General features: G+C 42.6%; 1 protein-coding gene across 2 annotated transcripts; it reads right to left on the bottom strand.

Moving 5' to 3' along the window:
- Positions 1-1,181: 1,181 nt before the first annotated feature.
- On the bottom strand, positions 1,182-22,546 carry HMGCS2 (3-hydroxy-3-methylglutaryl-CoA synthase 2). Of its 2 annotated transcripts, none has more exons than XM_024257556.2 (10): positions 21,985-22,546; positions 17,436-17,890; positions 13,027-13,152; positions 12,281-12,445; positions 10,437-10,602; positions 8,592-8,762; positions 6,465-6,571; positions 5,733-5,858; positions 3,968-4,079; positions 1,182-2,013 (listed from the first exon to the last, which is right to left on the bottom strand). In XM_024257556.2, the coding sequence occupies exons 1-9, from the start codon at positions 22,086-22,088 to the stop codon at positions 3,973-3,975; spliced, it is 1,527 nt and encodes a 508-aa protein (XP_024113324.2). In that variant the 5' UTR covers positions 22,089-22,546; the 3' UTR covers positions 1,182-2,013; positions 3,968-3,972. The 2 variants fall into 2 exon arrangements, with proteins under 2 accessions (XP_024113324.2, XP_054384648.1); XM_054528673.1 differs by having other exon boundaries at positions 1,554-2,005; positions 21,985-22,149.
- Positions 22,547-23,623: the final 1,077 nt, after the last annotated feature.

The raw sequence follows: 23,623 nt of genomic DNA, 5'->3' as shown, positions 1-23,623 counted from the left end.
AGCCCAACACCTGCCCAATCTGCCATCCTCTCTCCTGCCCTGGGTCACCCTGCATGAATTTTTGCCTACAGGGAAAGTCTTTATTTGTATGGTATCTGTAGACTTTAGGGTGAAAATGTTGACAGAGCCATTGGCAACTCATTCCCTCGTGTGCTGACCTTACATGGGGGAGAGGGCTTTGTTCAGAGCAGGCAGGCATCAGTGTCCCAGAGCTGACAGAGGAAGGCCTCGGGCTCGGTATAAAAGTTGGTGAATAAGGGAAGTTGGAGGGAGCCAGCGCTGATGCCCAGCTGGTGTGCGGGGTGTGGGCCATGTCCATTCAATTGGTCAGCCCTTGACAACCTGGTTGTCGAATGTTTAACATCATCCCATTTGTGCTCAAATGCCTCCCTAGTGGAGACAGGCCTGGCCTCTGATGCAGGAAGTATGGGAAGTTCTGGTTGCTGAGGCTGACTGAGGCTGATGGAGACAGTTTCAGCACCAACACTCCACAGTGAGCTTCTGTGTGGATAGAAGGCCAAGCCCGAGGCCTCTTGTCTCAGAGCTAAGGTTAATGCTGGCTTTTCTCCCCTGCACACAGATACCGAAAGGCACATGTTGTTCTGCTAGGGATGCCAACCAGGTTGAGGGCCCCTAAACATCTTGCTGAGGAGGTGCAGGCAGCAAGAGGGTAGCAAAGAGGGGCTGCTAAGCGGCGGCTGCAGCTGGTGTGATGAGTAGAGTTTTGCAGGCACCTTGAGAGAGGCCTGGGAAGGCAGTCAGCTGATGCTGGATTCGCTGAGCAAATTGGGGCTTATCTGGGATTTGTTGTGACGTGAACAGCCTTGAGTAAAACAGTGAAGGGAACAGACCCAGCTTCTCATTCCTGTGGGGCCATTCTTAAGCGCTCCCTGAGGCCTCCTCCCCCACCCCCACCAGCTCTGCTCCCCACCAATGGAAAGGATCCTCTCTCTTTTCCAAGGTGCCCTTTCCTCATGGGGGTGGCTGAGGAAACTTTCTAAAAGGAAGTGATGACAACACCCTGATACTTTCCCTCTCCTCTCACTCCCCTCCTCAGCTCAATCCCCATCTCCCTGAACCATTGCTATTTTATAAGAGGACCCTGGAAGAAGCAGTGCCCTCCCCCAAGGGGGAAAGATCCTGTAATGGAATAATTTCCTGCCAGGCATCAAAATTTATTCATTTTTTTATTTTTGGCTATAGAAGGCAAAAACTTGTTAACCTTTGCCCTGTGTTTATTTGTTCAAATAACAGCGGCAAGCAATGACCAAGAAGATCTGAACTACAGCTCCTGCTGGCCCCTGTCTGCTGTTCTCTGTCTATGTGGTATCTTTAGGTCAGGGAAGTGGGCTGGGGGAAGATGTGTTCTACCATTCTTATTTGCCTTGTACCTGTCATAGCACTTGGCATGTGGCAGAAATAGAATGGAATTGCAAGGGGACAGAGGCAGCCTGTGAGGTGAGGACCCAGCCCTCTGACCCACGAGGTCTAGTAGGCTTGCTGCATGTTAGCTGGGTTTGTATTCTGGGTTCCAAGAAACACAGGAATCGTTTCCTCTTTCTCTCTTTTTAATTGCCATATATTAGCTTAGAACAAGGTACAAAATTTGGAGATTCACAGGAACAGCACAGAAGTTTAACAATATTAATAATAATAAAGTTCTAACACATGACAGGAAAGTTTATCTGGATCTTGAAGGCAACAGCTGATCTGCATGCACATTTCTGGAGGCCAGTGATTCAGGAAGAGGTCTTCTCTCCATTGCTCCATCTTGCTGTTTCACAAAGGACCCCTAGTCCATAGCACCATAAGCCCAGGACAGTGATTGCAGCATGGAGAGGAATGAAGGGCCCGCTAGGGATGGCTCCTCACTCTACAGGGCTGATGCTTATGGGGCTACTATGTTGATTCAAATTCATTTACCAGCTAAGAGTGGGATCTTAAAAATATGATTCACGGGGAGAAGCTCTGCTAGCACACGTTTCCCAGGAAGCTTTCCATGGATCTGTAGAACTTAAATAAATAAAAGGTCATTCAATCATGAGTCTCCTCTTGGGCACCCTGCCCCCAGTACCTGCTTCTTGCCCGAGGCGTGGCTGTGCAGAGGGGCTCTCCTAACTTCATCCTGAGGGTGCTCCCACTATGCACCCTGTGCCAAGCCTGGACACCTGAGGGATCTGTGCCCAATGCTACTGGAGCCAAGGCTGGGGGTAGGCAGGGTCCCCATCGCACATCTGCTTGTGATAGGAGAGCAGGAGGGGCAGGCTAGGGCACTGCAGAGACCTGTAGAGCTCCACCACGAGCACTGCACTGACAGCAGCCCCTCATTTCTGCTAAAATCTCATTGTTGGAAGTTCACTGCTCATATTAATAATCAACATGAGAAAAGTTCAAGAGTTCCAGCTTTTTTTTCAGGTATAATGCTGCCTAAGCACTTGTGAGAAGCTTGTCTACCATGAGAGGGAGGGAGCCTGACGTGGAAATTCTCCTTTAAAAATTCCAAATTTCTCTTTCTCTCTCCCCCTCCCACTGACTCTCTCCCCAACCTCTCTCTCTCCCTTTCCCCCCTCCCTCCCTATTTCTCCCACTCTTCTTTTGATGAATGAACTAAGTTGACACATTTAACAGCCCCTCTTTGCTACTGACCTGCCCTTAAGAACCGTATTTCCAACATGCACACAGGCTCCCGGGCAGTACCACAGTCTTCAGGGCCTGCTAACTGAGCTCGGCCTCTCAAAGGCATCCTGCGGCCCTCAGCCCACTTGTCCACCTCTCCTAGCCCTAACAACACCTGGGCTGCAACAGCCTAGCACCTGCCAATATCCCAGCGGTAAGGAATGAACTCAGGGCCCCTCCACCTGCACCTCTGCTTCCTCTCAGGTGGCTGTATCTGTGCATCTCTGCCACCCACTGACTTCTTCCTTCCCTTCCTCTGCTCCTTCCCTGCCTCGGCACACCTTTTTCTTCCTCCCTCTCCATCTACCAAAAGGAGGGGAAAATCTTAAAAACTTGAGCATGGAGACAGCACTAATTAAAATTTATGGGTTGTAAAATAAATCTCTTCTCACTCTATCATTCTGCTTATCCTACCTATTTGGTCAACTGAAGGCAGCTACCTGGGTTCATATAAGATTCTTATTTTTGAATGTTTGCTTTCCTTTAAAAACGATCATAAAGAATTCTCCCATTTCTCCTCTCACCACAATCCTCTTTCATTTTGCTCTCTTCTCCCTATCCTTGTGTCCACGAATTTCCTAAACCTCATTGCTTCTCCCCAGAAGGAATCCCACGATATAAGAATTGTTACATGACCCTTAGCCTAAAACTCCCTCCAGCGGAAGTGTCTGGCTTTAACAGAATCTTCAACTGCCCCATTCCTTATGAATCTGTCTCCCACACATTGGTGTGTACCATTTCTGAGGCTCTGGGGCTGTTCATCTTGGTTGTTCTGTTGCTCATCAGATCTGTTGATCTCATCCCCCTGGAGTAATGATTTCTATAGGTTCAGGTTCACAGCCTATTCACTCAACGGATGCTCTGAATGCTAATCTGTCAAGCTTCTAGGAGAGCTTCCTATCTTCAGCAGATCAGGTAAACAAATCCAGCTCCTATTTTTCACATTCAAGATTTCAGAACATGTTTCTCCCCCAGCTTTTGCCTTTCCAAGGCAAAGAGCCCCAAGAGTTTTAATTGGTCTTTATGGTACAAATCCCCACTTCTGATTAGTTTGAAAGCTATGAACCCTCCCTGGCCTGGTTAATGTTCCCAAACTACAAGATTCCTATTCTGAATACTTGCTTTTCCTTTTAAAAATACCACAAATAATTCTCCCATTTCTCCTTTCACCCCAATCCTCTTCCATTAAACTTTCTTCTCCCTGCACCTGTCCCCACCTTCTCTCTCTGTGTTGTTACCCAGAGGAAGACATTAGGGTTTTATGCCACCAACTCTGCAAATTCTCACTCACCACCTTTAGACAGGACGCCGGGCATACTTTCGGCGATGCTGCTCGTCCACTCGCTCCAGGTACCAAGTACCTGGGAAAAGGCTGTTTGTGTCACCAGGTGGGGAGAAATTCACTGTGGAATGAGGAGAAGAGGCAGTACTCACAAAGAGTTATATGAATTTTTGGAAGAGAAAATGGTAATGAAGATGTCTGCCCCTTCACAGTAAAGCTCTCTTGGCTGTGCTGCAAGGGGCTGCAAGGTCACCCTTAGTCCACCAAATAGAACACTGGACCCGCAGAACAAGAGGGGCAGCCATCTTGAATCTAGCACTTAAGGCCTTAATAAAAGGCTATTAAGACTTTTATTATAAGAGTACAACATTTTCCGACAGTAAACATAGCCTTCCTCCACTGAAATCTTCATCCCATCCTTTTGCCAATAGTTCCTACTTTGAGATGCAATTCCCAGCTTCCTGTTTCCTAACAGACACTTCCTTCTAAACTCTAAATTTTCTGGTTCTGATTCATTGCAGTATTTCAGTGCTTTGTCCATTAACGTTTGTTCTCAGAGGTCCTATTTTTCTTTTCTTCTTCTTTTTTTTTTTTTTTGTTTTGAGAAAGAGTCTCGCTCTGTCACCCAGGCTAGAGTGTGGTGGTGTGATCTCAGTTCACTGCATCCTCTGCCTCTTGGGTTCAAGCAATTCTCCTCAGCCTCCTGAGTAGCTGAGATTAGAGGTGTGTGCCACCACACCCAGCTAATTTTTACATAATTTTTATTTTTTTATTATATTCATATTTTTATATTTTTTATATTTTTAGTAGAGATGGGGTTTCACCATGTTGGCCAGGCTGGTCTCAAACTCCTGGCCTCAGGTGATCCACCTGCCTCTGCCTCCCAAAGGGCTAGCATTACAGGCGTGAGCCACTATGCCCAGCTCTATTTTTATTTTCATTGTCTTTCTTTGCTATAACATATCCAGTGGTCCAGAAGAGATCAATGACCACTAGGTCTAGGTTTTCTGGAACGTCTCCAATTCCATATATTCTGTCTTCTTTTGAGACCACGCTGCAAAACAACACGCATCCCAAGTTTTGCTTGAGAATATATATAAAACCTATAGAAACCATGGTAAAACTGTGTATTACCATGGTTTTAAAACCACCAACTAATCACTCTAGTATTACCTTTGGGTTTCATTTTCCTTTCATTTGTTGCTTTTGGAGCAATATTTTGTTTTTATGTTTGGTGGAGAAAGAGGGCAATTTGGAGGAGACAGTAATATTAGTCGATAACATATTTATGTAGAGTAATTCATTTAATTTGTTTGGAAATCCTGCAAAATCGGTATGATTTTAGAAATAAGACAACTGAGAAAAGTTCAACCATTTTTCCAAAGATAAACAGCTAGTGAGTGGCACAGCTCAGGGTTCGATTTGGATATCTAGTTCTGAAGTCTGTACTCTTTCAACTGTTGCAGACAGTGTTTTCAAAGACTGTACTTCTGGCTTCCATGGGACTACACATTCTGGGTGTTTAGCTATATTCTATACTGGGAAGCTGCATCCTGCCTCCCTCTACCCAACTCTATCTTCTGTTTCCCCACCCACTTCTTGCCCCTTTGGACAACAGATCTTCTAGCAAATCTTCTCCCAACCATATCTCATAAAAGTCTTGACCCTGGACTACTAAATTCTAGATTTCTGAAGAAATCCCTGGCTCCCAACTACTGGAATGGGCTCTGAGATAAGTTACCTTCTCTTCCTCTCTTCCTGCGTTTTTTCTTACCCTTATGGTAGAATTGCTCTCTTTGGTTCATTATTTCTGTGAACTCCTCAGGAGACACACACTTTCGGGAGGCTAGGCGTTTTGGCAGGTCTGATGTACTGGACACCAACTTGTCCAGGGGAGAGCCTGGGAAGCAAAAGCAAGATTGTTACACCTTTTTCATTGTCATTATCACTATTGCCAATCACGAGTCCAACAGAGAGCCAGGTTCTGTGGGAGGTTACACCCTGGAGGAACGTGTGGTGTGTGTGGCTTAGAATACCAAGAAATGATAAGCAAACATACTTGTTAGCAAAACATGCAGGCAGACACACTGATTTGGTCAACGTGTATGCCACATAGTACTTAGATGCATGTCCTTAATCACATCAATCACAAAATAATCAATAAATTCTTATTAGGTATCTCAAATCCATCAACTTCTCTTTAATCAGTTGCAACCAAACCACCATTACCTCTTGCCTGAACTATTTACTGGAACAATCTAAGTGGTTTCCCCATATCCAGCTTTGTTCCTTTTCAATCTAGTCTCTTAAGTAGTAGCCAAATAAGTGCTTTAAACACATAAATTAAACAAACTTACTCCATGCTTAAATCCCTTCAGTGATTTACTTTGCTATTAATAATAACATAACTCTGTCAAGACGGCAGCCTCAGTAATGGTGGGGAAGAAGATGGTTATTCTACCAGATGAATCTTGTCAGGAAGGCCTACTAGAAAGATAACACTCACCTGGAGAAGCATCCTGGGATACTCGAAATGAAAAGAAACTTGCTGCTAAACCAGAGCCATAAGAGAAGGCACCAATCCTGGAGCCAGCCAGTTCTTGGGCAGAGTGGCTGGGGGGAAAGAAATCAAATAAAAAACACATTATATATACATATATATATATATAAAATATTCTGCACTTCAAATAGAACAACAGCCTATCTTCCAGATCTTCTCCCTGTCTACCTCATGCAACTAGAAATGGGTTCCAGGCACCCTACATAAAGAGGGACTTGTGGTAAACCCCAGGGACAGGCCTTTGTTTAGGAAACCTTGCCAAAAGGAAAGCAGCTAATATCCAAGATACGTAAGGCAGAGAAAACACAAGATAATTTTTGGTGTACATAGAGCTTCTCCCCTCTCATGAGGACAGGATAAATTCAGTGCATTCTGAAGGTGTCTCCAGATGGAGATCAGACCCCTGGACTCACCCATCAGGCTCCCATGTTGATTGGTAATGGTTCAGCAGTCATAACTTTTTGATCATCCCCTGTGAGTAATAATTTGATCAAGTTCACCCATAAGCACTTTTTCCTGCCCTTTTTTTTTTTTTTTTTTTTTTTGGCAGAGTCTTGCTCTGTTGCCCAGCCTGGAGTGCCCGGAGTGCAGTGGCGTGATCATGGCTCACTGCAGCCTTTACCTCCTGGGCTCAAGTGATCCTCCCACCTCAGGATTCAGGATCCTGAGTAGCTGGGACTACACGTGCAAGCCGCCACACCCAGATAATTTTTTTTTTTTTTGAGACAGAGTCTCACTCTGTCACCCAAGCTAGAGTGCAGTAGCTCGATCTCAGCTCACTGCAACGTCTGCCTCCCGGGTTCAAGCAATTCTCATGCCTCAGCCTCTTGAGTTGCTGGGACTACAGGCACGTACCACCATGCCCAGCTGATGTTTGTATTTTTAGTAGAGAAGGGGTTTTGCCATGTTGGCCAGGCTGTTCTCAAACTCCTGACCTCAGGTGATCTTCCCACCTTGGCCTCCCAAAGTGTTGGTATTACAGGCGTGAGCCACCGTGAACATCCATGGCTAATTGTTTAAAAAAATTTTGTAGAGATGGGGCCTCCCTATGTTCCCGAGGCTGGTCTCAAACTCCTGAGCTCAAGAGATCCTCCTGCCTGAGCCTTCCAAAGCTCTGGGATTGTAGGCATGAGCCACTTCATGAGCACTTTCTTATGTTATATGCAGTACTTCCTTAGAAAACCCACAAAACAGAAAATGAATAGAAATAACATCCAACATTTGAGCACCTGCTAAGCACTGCTATTTTAATTGTTTTAGATACTTAATGCTCATAAAAACAGTAGAACACAGGTATTGTGATTGCATACATGCTACAGATGGGTAAAGTGAGGTGCATTGAGGTTAAGTATTATCCAAAGTCAACCCTAATAAGTGGTTAAAAAAATTTGAACCCAGGTTGTGGGCTCTAAAGTCAGACCCATTGAACCACCATGCTCTACTAAGTATAGAGATTTTAAATAAACGAGACAAAAATATGCATACCAAAGCTACTGTTTTCTTGATGCGCCCAAACAGATCTTGCCCATCCCTTGATATCATGTACTTCACTTTGGAGACCACTGTCTGATATAGACTGTAAATCTGCCTATACATACACCTTTGGTACAAGTTTCTCTCATCTTCCTTCCTTTTCCTGCCTTCTTCCTCCTTTCCTTTCTTTTATATTTATTTATTTATTTATGACAGGATCTCATTCTGTCATCCAGGTTGGAGTCCCATGGAACAATCATGGCTCACTGCAACCTTCCACTCCTGGGCTCACACCATCCTCCCACTTCAGCCTCCCGAGCAGCTGGGACCACACGTGCACACAACCATGCTCAGCTAATTTTTGTAGAGATGAGGTTTCACCACGTTGCCCAGGCAGGTCTCCAACTCCTAGGTTCAGGAGATCTGCCTGCCTAAACCTCCCCAAGTGCTGAGATTACAGGCATGAGCCACCACACCAGGCCCCTTCCTTTCTTTTAAATTTCTGAGCCAAAAGAGAAACCCAACTTTGTTGCCCTGCAGACCATGGGGGCAGAGGCTGAGGGTGTGCATGTAGGACATGGAGCCAGATGCAATACTCACTGGGACAGAAGCGAGGCCAGGCACCCGTACAGGGATGAGGTGTACATGTTCCCATTGTGAGTGGAGAGGTAAAGGGAGGCCTTGGTTTTCTTGTCGAACATGTCCTGAGAGGCCTTTAGAAGGGCTTTATCGAGGTCCTTGTTGATGTAGGTGTCTTCCAGCTTTAGCCCCCTGGGAAGTAGCCAGAGGTAGCCATGTGAGAGGCCAGGGGAGGGGAGGGAGGGAGCAAGGGGGAAAAGTAACAGCTTCTGGAGAGGACTTCTGGGTGCATGTTTTTTCTACAATATTTGGAAATACAGAACAGTACAAAGGAGAACATACCACTAATGGCCTTAACATTCAGAGAGAGTATTTAGGGCATGTTTTTCTGGTGGAATCCATCCCTACTTTTATAGAGCTTACTAGGAAATTAGAAAGAAAATCATGCTATGTGTTGTGGGTAGCATACTTTCTTAACTTAGTGTGTGTGTGTATATATATATATATATTCTTCCATGACATTCTACAACATTATTTGTAAAGGCTGAAGAATGGTCCATGACAGGATGTACCGCACTTTAACCTATCTTCCTGCTCCTGTTCCTCGCTAGTTAAAACACTACAGTGAATAGGTAGGTGTTCTTTTAAACACACGGGATTACTGAGCCCAAAGGTTGCACATCTTTAAGGCTTTGGCTTCATGCTCTCTTGTTACTCCTCAAAACACCTGATCCATTTACACATCCACTACTGCCCATTTTCCCACAGGCTTGACAATTCTGTGTATTCACATTTTAAAAAGACTATCTAGAAAAAATGGTAACTTGAGTAAACTTTTTATTAATGAACATGCACATTTAAAATGTGATCATATACATATCTTCTTTGAGAAAATTTTCTGTTCATATCCTTTGCTCATTTTTCTGTTAGGGTATTTATTTTATTATTGATAATATCTTTATATATTAAAGATATTAAGCTAGTATCTTTGGTATATGTTATACTTTTTGTTTCGATAGGGCTGGTCTTACAAGCAGTGTTTGTGTTAATTTTGATGTTTTAGTTAGTGGCAGGGTTAGGAGTACTAGTTAGTAACAGGGGCTACACTTGGTAGCCTATTCTACTGTTGATAAAATTGACCAAAATTTGAAATAAACAGGTACCAAGAAGAAAGGGAAAGATTCCTTTCCCAGTGGAAACTGTACTGAAGACATTTCTTTGTAAATATTAGTGTATTAGTGTAGTGAATCAATAAACAGCATTCTTTCTGCTTTTTCACATCTAAGGGGATGAGCTGGAACATCTCCATTTTATAGATGGGAGAAAAGCAAAAGCAGGACATGAATTAAGACAATGACAAATGAGAATGGGACCTGACACTTCTCAAATTGCTACCCTGTAGTGTGATCATTTGCTTCTGTGTGTTTGTGTCTGTATAGGCTGTGAGATGCTCTAGGGCAGGGACCATGGAGTCACACTCATTTTAGTATCCTGAGAGGTTAATATGATGTCTAGCACATAACATGTTCAGAAAATGTTTATTGACTGAATGATTTAGCTACTCTCTTTCTCCCTTCCTCCCTTTCTCCCTTTCTCTCTTTCTTTCTTTCTCCTCTGTAGTTTCTTATTGCCCCTTGATCCTGCAGTGCTGCCAAATCCCCCATGTTTCCCTGCAATAACTCATGGACGGCCCTACCCAGACAATAACCCACTACCCCATGGAAGGACCTGGGATTGTTCCTGTTCTGCTGGAGGATTGCCATTTGTCCCCCACAGGGGTGCTGGTGGTCTAGACTTAAGGCATGAAGAAGCCTCCTTCTTGCTCACACCTCACCAGCCTCTAGGCTCCCCAAGAAGAGGACTCACCCGAAAGCCTCCAGCCCCTTATATAAGCTGGTTTGTGTGTCACTGCTGGCTGACACGAAGTCATTGAACATCAGGCGAGCCAGAGACTTCTGGACCATCTTGCAAAAGGGTGTATGAAAGATCATGTACTGTAAATCGTCAAGGGTGAAGGGTCGATCACTGCCAGCTGGAAGAGGAAGTGTGAAGGCAAGGATGGGGCATGAGGGGCGAGCCATTTAGATCTCCTCCCTGAGATTTAACTGTGCCGAGTTTCTCCAGGCCTCCCAGAGAACTACTTCCCACCTCCTGCAAACACATATAAGCTTTATTTATTCATTTTACATGCACTTACTAAGCAATCTCTACGAATAAGGAAAGAAGGGAAAGAAACAAAGCCTTTGTATCTACTATTACCAGCCTCTATGATACTTGTCTCAAATCAACCTTGTGTTATATAATTTTCTTCATTTTCCAGAGAAGGAACCGGTCTACAAAACATTGTCATCTGTCCAACTTTAAAAAGGCTGGCTTTGGATTCAGGTTCAGATGTCTCTGACTCTACTTTACAGACTATCTCTCTCACTCTGAAGAAGAGGGCAATGCAATCTCTGCCCTTAGGAAAGATTACATTTTAGTGCTGGGATCCAAAGCAGCATCTGTCACCTTACATATGCAAATAAGGAGTAAAATTTAAATGCCACAAGAATTCAGAGGAGTTAGGAGCAAATAACCAATTACAGAAGACAGACAGAGGCAGAGAGGCCCAAAGCAACTTCTTGCCCATGAGGTTCACCTCTGGCAGGTGGTGTCCCACCCACTGCAGTAGAAAGGGACAAGAGGTAGCTCTTTATGCCACCCCCAAGGCATCCATGCCTTCTCCCACACTGCAATCTGTCTTTTGTAGATGCCCATCTGGGCATGCCTGAGCAGGCAAGAATACTATTTGTGTCTTTAAAGTGGATTTAACTGTACTTTCTTTTTATTTATTTATGTTTTTAGAGACAGGGTTTGTTTCACTCTGTAGTCCAGGCTGGAGGGCAGTCGCTTGATCATAGCTCACTGCATGGGCTCCTGGTCTCAAGCAATTACCCCCATCTCAGCCTTCTGAGTAGCTGGGACTACAGGCTCATGCCACCATGCCTGGCTAACTTTTGTATTTTTTTTTTTTAGAGACAGGGTCTTGCTTTGTTGCCCACATTGGTCTCAAATTCCTGGGTTCAAGCGATCCTCCTGCCTCAGCTTCCCAAAGTGCTGGGATTACAGGCGTGAGCCACCACTCCCTGCTTCTCTGTATTTTAAAAGGAAGATTTCTTTGCTTATTTTCTGCTTGTGAAAGCAGTACATATTTCTCAGGAGGGAAATTCCAAAACTAAAGGTGAAAATAAAATCAACCTGCAGTAGCATCACGAAGAGAAAAATTACTGATAACACTTTAGCATATAGAAAATATAGGTACGATTTCTCAACGTCAGACTTTAAAAGATGGTAAACTACAAACCAAGAGTCAAACCATGCCTAACTTAACCAGAAACAAATGCCAACCACTATAGAATGTGGCTGCCCAGCCTCTTAACACCATCTTCCCAGGTGGCTGACACCTCTTGGTTTCATACTGGGGGCCTTGCCCTGGATTGTTTACTTTCTTTTATTTAGCTCAAGTTAGAAGCAATTTTACACCTGAACTTGAATGACATCCAAATGGATTTTAGCATAGACCCAGGGAAGAGTGTAAGAAAGAGGACAGGAAACAATTCTCTTGACATTATTTTCAAGGCAGGAGAGAAGAGACCATGTCATGGTCTTTGGGTACAAACCCTTGGCCTATGTAAATAGAGCCCCCACTTTCTGCCCTCTCAATCTCATACCTTGCTTCCATTGATTCTGGATTTTTTTACGGTATGATGTGTAACATCGATCCAAGGCCCGCAAGTAGCACTGGATGGAAAGCTTCCCATCCACTATTGGGTACTCCGAGGCCAAATTTGGTTTGTAGAAGTCATACGCATTCTCCATATGGGTTCCCCTCAGCCCTGGAAAGGCACACAAAGGGTTTCAGAGACTACACAATGCAGCCTACCTTGAGCACAAAGGATGAGAGAACCATATAAAGGAGGTTTCTGGTCATTATCCGTGTCCCATGCCCAAGTTCAAGCCCATTCAACATCCCTCCCATATTCAAAAGGAGTTGGACAGGTTGTTGGTGTTACAAAAATGAGATGTATATTTCCCTTTCCTCACCTACATGGGCTTAACAAAACCTAGAATAGAAGCCAACAGTCTCAAAGGAAAGACTTTCACTTTATATCCAGTTATATATTTTAATCTTCAATTGCCACAAGAGTTCCCTAAGATTCCTCACCAGCATCTGCACCACTCATTCCACGCATCGTTATCTCAATGCCTGATGATGCAAGAGAGGAAACCTTGCGGACTCCCCTCTCCCATTTCTCCTCTCCTCCCTCTGCTCCATAGACCAGTCCTTTTTAGAGGCAAGCAATACCATCCTCAAACCCATACCTCAGCCCTGAGTAGCAGGTGTACCAATGTGGGATTAGGATCTACGTTCTTGGCTATGCCATGCACAGCCTCTTGGTAATGAATTACTACAAACCTCGCTCCAGGGCCAGAGGGGCCTTGGGCCCAATCAGCATAGCCACAGCTCCGGCCCCACCTGTGGGACGAGCATTACCACTGGGATAGACGGCAATGTCTCCACAGACCACCATGGCATAACGACCTGTAAAGAGAAACAAGAAATATTTACCATCACTACCAAATCTAGAGTAGACTGAGTGCCTACTGTGTACCAGGCACAATTCTAGGTCCTGGATATAGAGTGATAAACAAAATAAAAAATCCCAGTCCTGTGGAGCTTATTTTCTAGTGCAATTCATGATACATTTGAAATGTGTAGTCAAAATTTAGTGTCCTGACACTCTGTAAAACGCTCATTTATTCAGAATTCTGTCTCTGACTTCAGTGAAAAATGTGTTAATTGGCACTTTTGGAGACAATTCAGGTTTGCGTTTGTACCCATCTCCTTATAGCACACCATGATCCTGAAATTATATCCTAAATCATAGAAGGTAAAGGACAGGGAGGGAAACTAACATTTAAAACACTAGTAGGACACTAGTTGTCCTTAAATAATTCTTGAAACAATCTAATGAGGTAGGTAACATCCACATTCATAAGTGAAGACATTGCCTTCCTGAGAGACTGAGTAACTAGTGTGAGGTCACATAGCTAGTTAATATGGATTTTGATATTCAAACCCAATTCTGACTGGATCCTGAACCATGTGACTTGAATTGTGTGGCACTACTTTCATTGTGAAAAGAGTTTATGTTGAGTAAATGGTCCGTAGTCACTAAATTTATGATAATCAGACTAGTATACAATAAATAATTGTGGTCTTGACTATTATGTGTTCCACTTTCATCTGTCAGAAGTACTGTCCCAAAAACTCAAGTTTGTGGGTGAGATATGGTAGTAATTTTAGTATTCTGACCTGTGAGGAAGCTCCCAGTATTCACCCACAGCACTGCTTTGGGAGCCATATTTCCATATAATTTAATCCTCATGATAAATCTATATAGCAGATATAGTTATCCCTATCCTACAGATGAAGCAACTGAGGCCTAAAGAATTTAAGCCACTTGCCCAAAAACCACATAGCTAATAAATGGTAGGGTAAGGATTCAGTCAGGACTCCAACCCAAATTCACTGAAATCCAGGGACCTTCTCTTAAGAATTATAGCAATCCCAACTCCAACATCAATGAAAAAGTATTGTTTTCTTCCCCAATACTATGTGCATGTGTGTGTGTGTGTGTGTGTGTATACATATAAATATATAAATAATTTATGTAAATATATAAATGTAAGTATATATTTAGTATATATAAATATATTAGTATAAGTAAATTGGTATATTTAATATATATAAATATATATTTAAGTATATATAATTTTTACATACATAAAATTATGGGAAAACAATACTTTTTTCTACCTGTATATAAGCACACACGCACACATTTTGAAAACTTTAGAAACTATAGAAAAGTATTTAGAATCCATTTAGGAAAAGGCCAGTAAATTTGGTTATCTAAAAATCAAAGCCTTCTATCAGAAACAAAGTCAAAAGACAAATTGGGGAAGTATTTACAATACTTACAACCAACAAAAAGCAATTTATCTTCATTTATAAAAGTTTCATTAAAAAGGCAAGCTAGGCCAGGCACGGTGGCTCACGCCTGTAGTCCCAGCACTTTGGGAGGCTGAGGCGGTAGGATTGTGAGGTCAGGAGATTGAGACCATCCTGGCTAACATGGTGAAATCCCATCTCTACTAAAAATACAAAAAACGGGAGGCCAAGGCAGGAGGATCGTGAGGTCAGGAGATCGAGACCATCCTGGCTAACACAGTGAAATCCCATCTCTACTAAAAATACAAAAAATGAGCTGGATGTGGTGGTGGGCTTCTGTAGTCCCAGCTACTTGGGAGGCTGAGACAGGAGAATTGCTTGAACCTGGGAGGCGGAGGTTGCAGTGAGCTGAGATCACCGCCACTGCACTCCAGCCCGGCAACAGAGCGAGACTGTGTCTAAAAAAATAAATAAATAAAAAATTAAAAAAGGCAAGCTATATAATAAAAAAGGCCAATAAACAACATAGAAATATTCAAGATTTCTTATAGTAAAAGAAAGGCAAATCAAAAACATTATAATTTTACTTGTTAAATTGACAAAGATTATAAAGTTTGATAATATATACATTGTAGGAATGTAAGTTAGTACAACATTTTGGAGAAGAATTTGGCACATTTTATCAAACTTTTAAATCAACCTATCCTGAGATTCCACTTCTAGGAATTTATTCTTATAATACAATGCCAAAAGTATACAAAGCTATTGTACAATGGTCATTAAAACTTTATTTATCATTGCAAAAAAACTAAATATCCATCAATATGGGATTAATTAAATAAAATTTGGCATATCCATCAAAGAATATTGTGGTTTTAAAAAGAATCAGATAGACCTTACATATGTTGATACAGAATTACCTCTAAGACCTAAGAGATGAGGAATATTTTGTACAATGTTTAAAATGGAATAGATATGTGTATACTTGCAGGTACTTAGAAAAAATATTGGAAGAATACATATAAACCATTAGTGTTAAATTTTGGGAAGTGGTAATGGGGGTCAAATGAGGAGTCTTTCTTTGCTTTATATACTTTTGTGTATGTGTATGTTTTTTTCCAAATATAAATTTTAATTATTTTCATTTAAAAAAAAAACACAAGAAAACATGGGGACTCCCAGCCAATCTGAGCCAGAAATACTCGTCTCTTTCCTCATCCCCTCCTCTTTTCTCTGGAATGATTCCGAACTCCCTGAGTCTCAGAGCCACTCCCTCCCACCTGAGGGTCCCCAGGTGAATGATTGGCTAGGTCAGAAGCAGAGTTCTCATTCACACTGGCATCCTCCGGTCCTGGTGGTTACTGTCACCTGCAGGGTATGTCGTCCGAGTGTCCGGGCTCAAGCTTAGCTGTTTTTTGTTTTAAATACAAACTAAAGATTCACATTTCAATAACTTGTTTTTTAAATTTTTACTTTTATACCCAGATACCATATTTTTTTTAAAGATGCATTTGCAACCCCATCTGTGGAATACCCAGCCCCTCAGAAGAATCTACTCATTTGAAATGGCGTGCTTAAGGCTGACAATGCTCTCAATAATAGACTCTTTGTTCTTTGGCTAAAGGCTGGTGAATGCCCCTTATTTTTCATTTCTACTCCTCAACTAAATAATTGGTTGGACATATCAGTGGTGGTAATGGTGGTAGGGGTTACTAGAGAGGTAGTAATACAAGTATCAAGTAGGAGAGGCACTTTAAGAACAGACTTGATGATGTAGACTGGACCATCCCATGTCAGTGGAATTGTTAATGATGGAGCCAGGTAGGGCAGTTGGAAAATCTTGGAATGGACTTTTGGAATTGCACTGTCTTGCTGCATGTACAGAGATAAACTGTTAAACTCCTCTTGACCTCTTTTTTCTAAAGCAAAAGATATTGAATTAGATAACCTCTGAGGACTCTGCCAATATTAAGGCTTTTTGATTAATTTTATAATTAATGCTCATCATGGTTTCTAAGGTTTTTAATCCTAGTTTCAAACTTAGTAAATATAGAGTGTCTTAACTACTGCCAACATACTGTTTTTTCACATCTTTATGAAAATTTCACATTTCTATGAATTATTCTATTCAGTCCTCTTATGAGGTAAGCAAGGCAGATAGGCAAATAACCCTGAGGCTCAAAGAGGTTCAGGAATTTATCAATGATTATTGATAGAGCTATGGCTTCAAACTCTCATACTGTACTGTTTCCCTTGAATCATTTCTTGCTGTAACAACAGGGGTTAGTCCTCCAATATAGCATTGGGAGAAGATATAAGTAAGATACAAGGTAATGTTAATATGTTAAGGAAAAAGCGATATGCGAGGAGCCAGCTAAGGGAGAAAGGGTGGAAATATTCACAGTCTATCCTGTGGTTTTCTGGGCCTGTTTCTATGAAGGTGTTTTTTTCCCGAACATCTAAACTTACATAAATCTTTCAACATCACCAATCTCTCAGAGACTTAGGACATTTTTAAGAGAAACAGGTACAGTAAAATAGGAAATATGTCAGATGTGGTTTGGCATTTTTGCCTCTGCCACTCACTATGTGTAAGATATCAGATCTTCCATGTTCTCTTCTATAAATCTGGTATAATACACACTTCCTAGGCTGTTGTAAGAATTAAATGAATGGCTATGTGAACATGCTACCTAACTGTAAAGCTATATAAGTCTAAGTGGTTATCGTTGGATGATAGCAGCAGCTGTGTGAATATATTGTCCTTCCTTCACTAGATGAAGCCACCTAGGGAACAGAAAAGCAAAACTGGTAATATTCAGCCTCCAATTCCAGCACCTTTCTTACATAAGGTTCGTGGCAGTACATACCATCCCAGGAACTGGACTCCATCCAGTTGGCAGCATTGAAGAGAGAGGCAGTACCACCGTAGCAGGCATTGGTGGTATCTATGCCCTCAATATCAGTATTGCCTGAATCCTGGAAGAGTTCCATGAGCACTGTTTTGACAGCTTTGGACTTGTCAATGATGGTCTCAGTGCCTACTTCCAGCCTGCCCACAGAGTCCCATGGGAGCTGTATGCGCTCCATCAGCCGTTGCACCACCGTCAGGCACAGGGAGTTGATGTCCTCTTGGACTGAGCAGAAGCCCATATGGGTCTGGCCCAAGCCCACTGTATACTTTCCTGCTTCCACATTGTTATACTTCTCCAGGTCAGTTTGGTCCACATATTGGGCTGGGAAGTAGACCTCCAGGGCCAGGATGCCCACGTCCTTTGGCCAAGTATCTGTTTTGGCCAGGGGGACAGCAGAGGCTGTAGAAAACCTGTGATGGAGATAACAATCAAACTCCCACTAATGGTTTGTAGACAATTTCCTCAAAAGACAGTAATATAGCAATCATTTAATTAATTTTCTATATATTTTGAATCTATGTTATCAGATGACTACAAATTTAGTATTGTTGTATCTTTTCATTGAATTGACCCTTCTATCCTTATTAAATATCCCTTTTCATCTTTGTGATATTCTTGGCATAAAGTTTCCTTTCCTGACGTCGATATAGCTACTCTAGCTTTTTGCTTACTGTTTGCATGGTATATCTTTTTCTGTCCCTTTTTACTTTCAACTTCTTAAAGTCTTTATCTTTAACATATGTCTCTTGTGATCGGTATATATTTTTAGTCCTTTAAAAAAATTTTAATAAGTCTAACAATAGTGGTGTTTTAATTTGAGTATTTCATCCATTTATATTTGTTGTAATTACTAATATAGTTGGAACTAAATCTTTTTTTTCTCTTTTTTAAGATGGAGTCTCACTCTGTCACCCAAGCTGGAGTGCAGTGGCGTGATCTCTGCTCACTGCAAGCTCCGCCTCCTGGGTTCACGCCATTCTCCTTCCTCAGCCTCCCGAGTAGCTGGGACTACAGGCACCTGCCACCACGCCCGGCTAATTTTTTGTATTTTTAGTAGAGACAGGGTTTCACCATGTTAGCCAGGATGGTCTCAATCTCCTGACCTCGGTCTTCCAAAGTGCTGGGATTACAGGCGTGAGCCACCACGCCCAGCCGGAACTGTCTATTTTTTTATTTGTTTCTATTTGTCTCATTTGTTCTTTGTTCTTTTATTCCTCCTTTCCCATATCCTTTTTGATTAAGCAAATATTTATTATTCATTTTACACTCTCTTTTCCTTTTACCGGTGACCTTAAAGATTATAACATGCATAATTGGCTTGTTGTAATCTTACTTAAATTAATACTTATCTTACTTTTGGAACACTGCAAAAACTTTAGGTTGACTTTATTTACTCTCTGCATCCTTTTGAACCATTATTGTCATATACTTTACTTCTACATGTTATAAGCCCTTATAGGGCATAATTATACAATCTTTACTCATTTTAAAAGTGTACCTCTAATTACATGCCTTTCTCCTTCTTCTTTATTTTTTCTACACAAGAACATACCCACTGTTTTCCTACTTTTAAGTAAGTTTTCTGCTAGCTGATTTTTCTGATAGGGCCTTCCAATGTTTATTGAGCACACCCAACACAGTTCTAGTCCAAATACACAGCGGTGAATAAGACATGCATTGTGCCCATAAAGACAGCACAGCCCAATGAAAGAGGCAGACATTTTTACAGCTAAATATGCAGGGAACACAGAGAGCAGAAAGTGCAATTCTAAATGAGAGCAGAGAAAAAAGAAAGGGGAAGGGGTCAGCAGAAGAGGGGAGGGATGATCTATTTCTTTTCTGGACCAATCCACTTCTCTTTAACCCAGATTCTTAATATCCCTGGTGAAAATCTGTGCTCCCTTTTGTATGGGAGCATATGGGAGGTGAACTTGGTGATCTTCGTACTGCTCCCATATAAAAGTACTTTATACCTTCTGTTCACTTTAGCAACATTCTTCATTTTATAGATAGTGAAACCAAGGCACACACTGCTAAAGTGATGCACTCAGGGTAACTTCATAGTTTCTCACGTGTTAGAAATACTCTGTCCCTTCACTGCCCTGGGTGCCAGGCTTATAAATTTAGCTCCATTCTACAGGAGCTGGAACTCAGATTGAATGTGTCTATCAATCATCTTTGGGATTCTGAGCCTCTGGTAGCCCCAATTCTCCCAGCAGCAAGGTCACTTTTAAGGACAGCTGTGAGGCAAAAGTGGATCATATGATCACAAGATAGTGAGGCAGAGTGATAAATACGCATTATATCTGACAGGAGAGGTTTGGAGTTTATTTATCTTCCCTATTTATTTGACGCCCTCCAAATAACTGGAGTTTGTACTCCCAAATATTTACGGAGGAGCTTCCCCAGTACCTAGGAGCTAATGGTTAATCCAGCGCTTGTCCTGCCAGTTTGGCTGCCTTTCTCTCAGCCTCGTTCTCACTCTGAATTCTCTGGGCTGGCTGCCTCCCTTTCTTCCCAGTTAGAAATCTAAGCTTGCGAGAAGAAGCTTAGAACGGGTCAGTTGGTAACTTTTGTAGCTGTCTTGGTGGGGAGCTATTTCTAGAAATGGATTATAAAGCCTTGAAGAAAATTAACACGTAGAGGCTTCCAGAAGCTTCAGCCCACTGAAGTTAAGAGTATCCTTCTCATCTTGTGCTTTCTCTTAAGAATGATCACTTTGTGTAATTTTAAATCATTTTTCTCCTGGTGTTGCCCACTTCAAGAACACGCACCACACCTTTACTTCTGTATTCCATCTTGCCTCCTTCCCTTGTGTTTCAAAATGAATTACTACACTTCAGGCACTGTGCTGGGAAGGGTTTGTGAGGGTTGAACAAAGGGGTTGGACAAAGAAAAGAAGAGGGTGAGGTTCTTGAGACCTCCTTGACCAGTGTGAGGAATGATAAGCACACATATAACCCAACTTCAAGGCAGAATGTGGTCAGGCCCGCAAGAGGGATGTGGGCAAAATCCACAGGAGTTCAAAGGAAGCAGAGATTTCAGTGGGTTGGAGGATCAGGGAAGCTTCACGGAAGAGACCACATTTGAGGCAAACCTTGATGGATGACAGACTTCTGCCAGTGAAGAACTGGAGGGGAATGAAGGGTCAGTGGCCATGGCAGGGGGTGACTGAACAAGCAAGGAACCCTGGAGATGCAGGTGTATAGGGGAGCAGGAAGACAATATGTGAGAAATACAGGAAGTGGAGGGCACAAGTCTTACCTAATTTTGAAGACAGCAAAGCAGATGCTGAGATGGAAGTCTCACTTTTAGGTTGGAGTTAGAGCCAATGTGGGTTGGATTAAAGGCGATTAGACATATAGAGAAAAGGTGACTCATGAAAAGCAATATTAGTTCAAGCCATGCATAATGGGATTAACGGTGAATATACCAGAAGGGAAATGGGAATGATTCCAAGAGTTTGAACCAAGGGAGTCAGAATGTTGGGGAGGATTGATGTGTGTCTTTTAGCTGATGGCCAACTATTGCTATCAAAACAAGCAAACCCACATCAATCTCTTCTTCACAAACATAGAAACAGGTTAAATCCTGAGCTGGGACATTTAACCCACATGCAGGATTTGGCAGTGCATGGGGAGAGTGAGATGATGGCAGCATAATGAAGAATATAAGAAAGCTATGTGCATCCGCCTCTACCATGCACATCTATACACCCAGGTTCCCTGGGTATTTGGCAAGGAAAGACACCAGGTCAAAATCATTTTTCTAAATATTTAGTAGTCATAGAATATAGAGTAAAAATGTAAGGAAATAAAGAACTAGTCCCAATGTGTAGCGGATGTTTTGGGGATTAGACAGAAACACACAGGTGGCTGGGAGCCTGAGGCACTAACGATAGCTATGTTACCATCATCGCTGATGATGGAAAACATAAGCACTTGGGCCATGTTCAGGGACTATTTACAAAGAAAAGGAGTGTGCATGTTCTTCTTGCAAAGAGCATGTACACATACACACATAAACACACATTTCCCCTTTTCATAAAATTGGAACACAAGGCAAACACAGCTTCTCATTCTCAGTCCATTTCTGATCCTGCTGCAGTGATATAAAGTCACTGGTTTTACTAACACTGCAGTTGGCACAAGGTCCTGAGGGTCTTGGCAGAGGCTAGGGGTAAAGGTGGGAATGGTGGTGGAGAGAGGAAAGCTGTGGCCTGGTACTGATATTTCTACTGCTTCGTGCAGCTGGTGGAGTAAAAGTTGCCATTGCTCACAAACACAGCATGTGTCAGAGGTTTGGGCTCTTCTCACTTCACAGCTGAAAGGGATTGTCTGTTTAGAGATGAGGTAACTGAGACCCTGTAAAGTTAACTTGCTTGTCTAAGGCTGCTGTGCACAAGCCTTGCCAAATTTTGAGTGGGATTCTAGTGAGTTTTCCCCAAAAGCAGGGAAAAACTATCTTTTACTAGTTACAAGGTGCTTCTCAAAAAGTGACTCACCTTTGGTGGGCTACTGGGAGCAGGCGAGCAGGTGTGAGGGAGGTTTCCTGCATCACTCTTGTCAGTTGCAGAATGCGCTTCACTGGAGTCAACAGACGCTGCATCTCCAGAGTAGCAAACAGAAACCCAGCAGTTCAGAAACCCAGCAGAAACCTTGAAAGAGATGCCCAGTGGTGCCCAGCAGGGCTTTATAAAGCCCCAAGACTCCTGCCTCCCTAAGCCCCGCCTCTGCTCACCGTGGCTCAGTCTGCTTCTAAAACTGGGTCAAAGGGCTCACTCAGAACATGGGTGAGTCAAAGACAAACAGCATCTCTCCAACATGCACATAGCTGCCCTGCTCCTGAGCATGTGTGGGAATGGCTGGGCGTGGTTCCTCCTACTCCATCAGGCTCTGTGGCAGCCTTGATTCTGCCCAGCCATCTAAGCAGGAGGTTATGATGTTCCTTGTTGTATCACATCCCAAGGTAACCCTATGTGTCTTGTTTTAGACCCTGGCTCCTTATCGGTATTACTCTCACTGGGTGTTCCACACTCTTCTGCGGTGTTAGTTGTTATTATTTTAATGTGCTATGCATTATAAGAAACATCTTTCAAAACCAAAGGGAAACTCTTTTAATAGTAGCTTTTCAAGGAGTTGGGAGTGAGTGTTGGTGCATAGGCCAAGGGCTGGGCGTTAGAGTATGTGGAACCTACTATATTTCTCCTGTTTATTGTCCACCCTTTTACTTGTACAGCTCTACACAATTTCCAAATGGGATGAAATTAGTGTTGTAGTAAAGGGACAGGAGCCTCAAAGAGGTGACAGTTTGAAGCTCAATCTCCTAAGGAGGAAAGGTTTTTATAGATGAGGTCAGAGTTATGTATAAAGGAGTCATTTTCCCAAAGACCTGCAGCTAGGAAGTTGCAGAATGAGAACTCAACCATGTCTTTTGACTCCAGATTCTGGTCCTTCTGCTTTGCTCTTCTACTACTCAATAAAAAGGTTCCTGCCATCTGACTTTCCAAATGAATGTCTCCCTCCACTCCTCCCACAGCACCAATCTTCCTCTACCTTTTATGAGAGTCATGCATTCACTCCTTAGTTCATTCAGTCATCCCCACCACCAACCCCCTGTCTAATATGAGTGTGTAGAGAACACAGAAAAGAGCTGGAGTGGTTCCTGCTTTAGGGGGATATAGTTGACTTCATGTTCCTACAGAGAGAGAATGTCTAGGTGCCCCCAGCAGTCCAGGATATCTAGGTCTTCCATCTTATCTTTAAATTCTTATCTCCATATATCTTGGTGTGTTGGTGTTCTAACTCAGTCTCCTACCTTGCTGTGTCACCTCCTGCTCTTACACTGAGCCTTTTGCAAAGTTCTGTCATCAGTGAAATTCTTCATTTCCAATCTCTTCTCTGAAATACCTGTTGCTTCTTGTCAATCCAATGCACTTTAAATGCTTACAACAAGGCCTGTGTCCTCTTTGCTTCACACTATCACTTCCAGGGTATTTCTCCTCTTCCTCCTCTCGAAAACCCTGCTGTCTTAAAGCACATGCTACAGTCTGTGCCACCCAGTGCCCTTTATTCTTGCAGTCAACTAACTGTCATGTTCCACTGTCCTTCATTGATAAAATTTAAGCACATAGATCACTGCTT

Source organism: Pongo abelii, chromosome 1 (assembly GCF_028885655.2).
Source record: "Pongo abelii isolate AG06213 chromosome 1, NHGRI_mPonAbe1-v2.0_pri, whole genome shotgun sequence".
Classification (NCBI taxonomy): domain Eukaryota; kingdom Metazoa; phylum Chordata; class Mammalia; order Primates; family Hominidae; genus Pongo; species Pongo abelii.
Note: the sequence above shows the minus strand (reverse complement) of the source record. Positions and strands in the feature narration are given on the sequence as shown.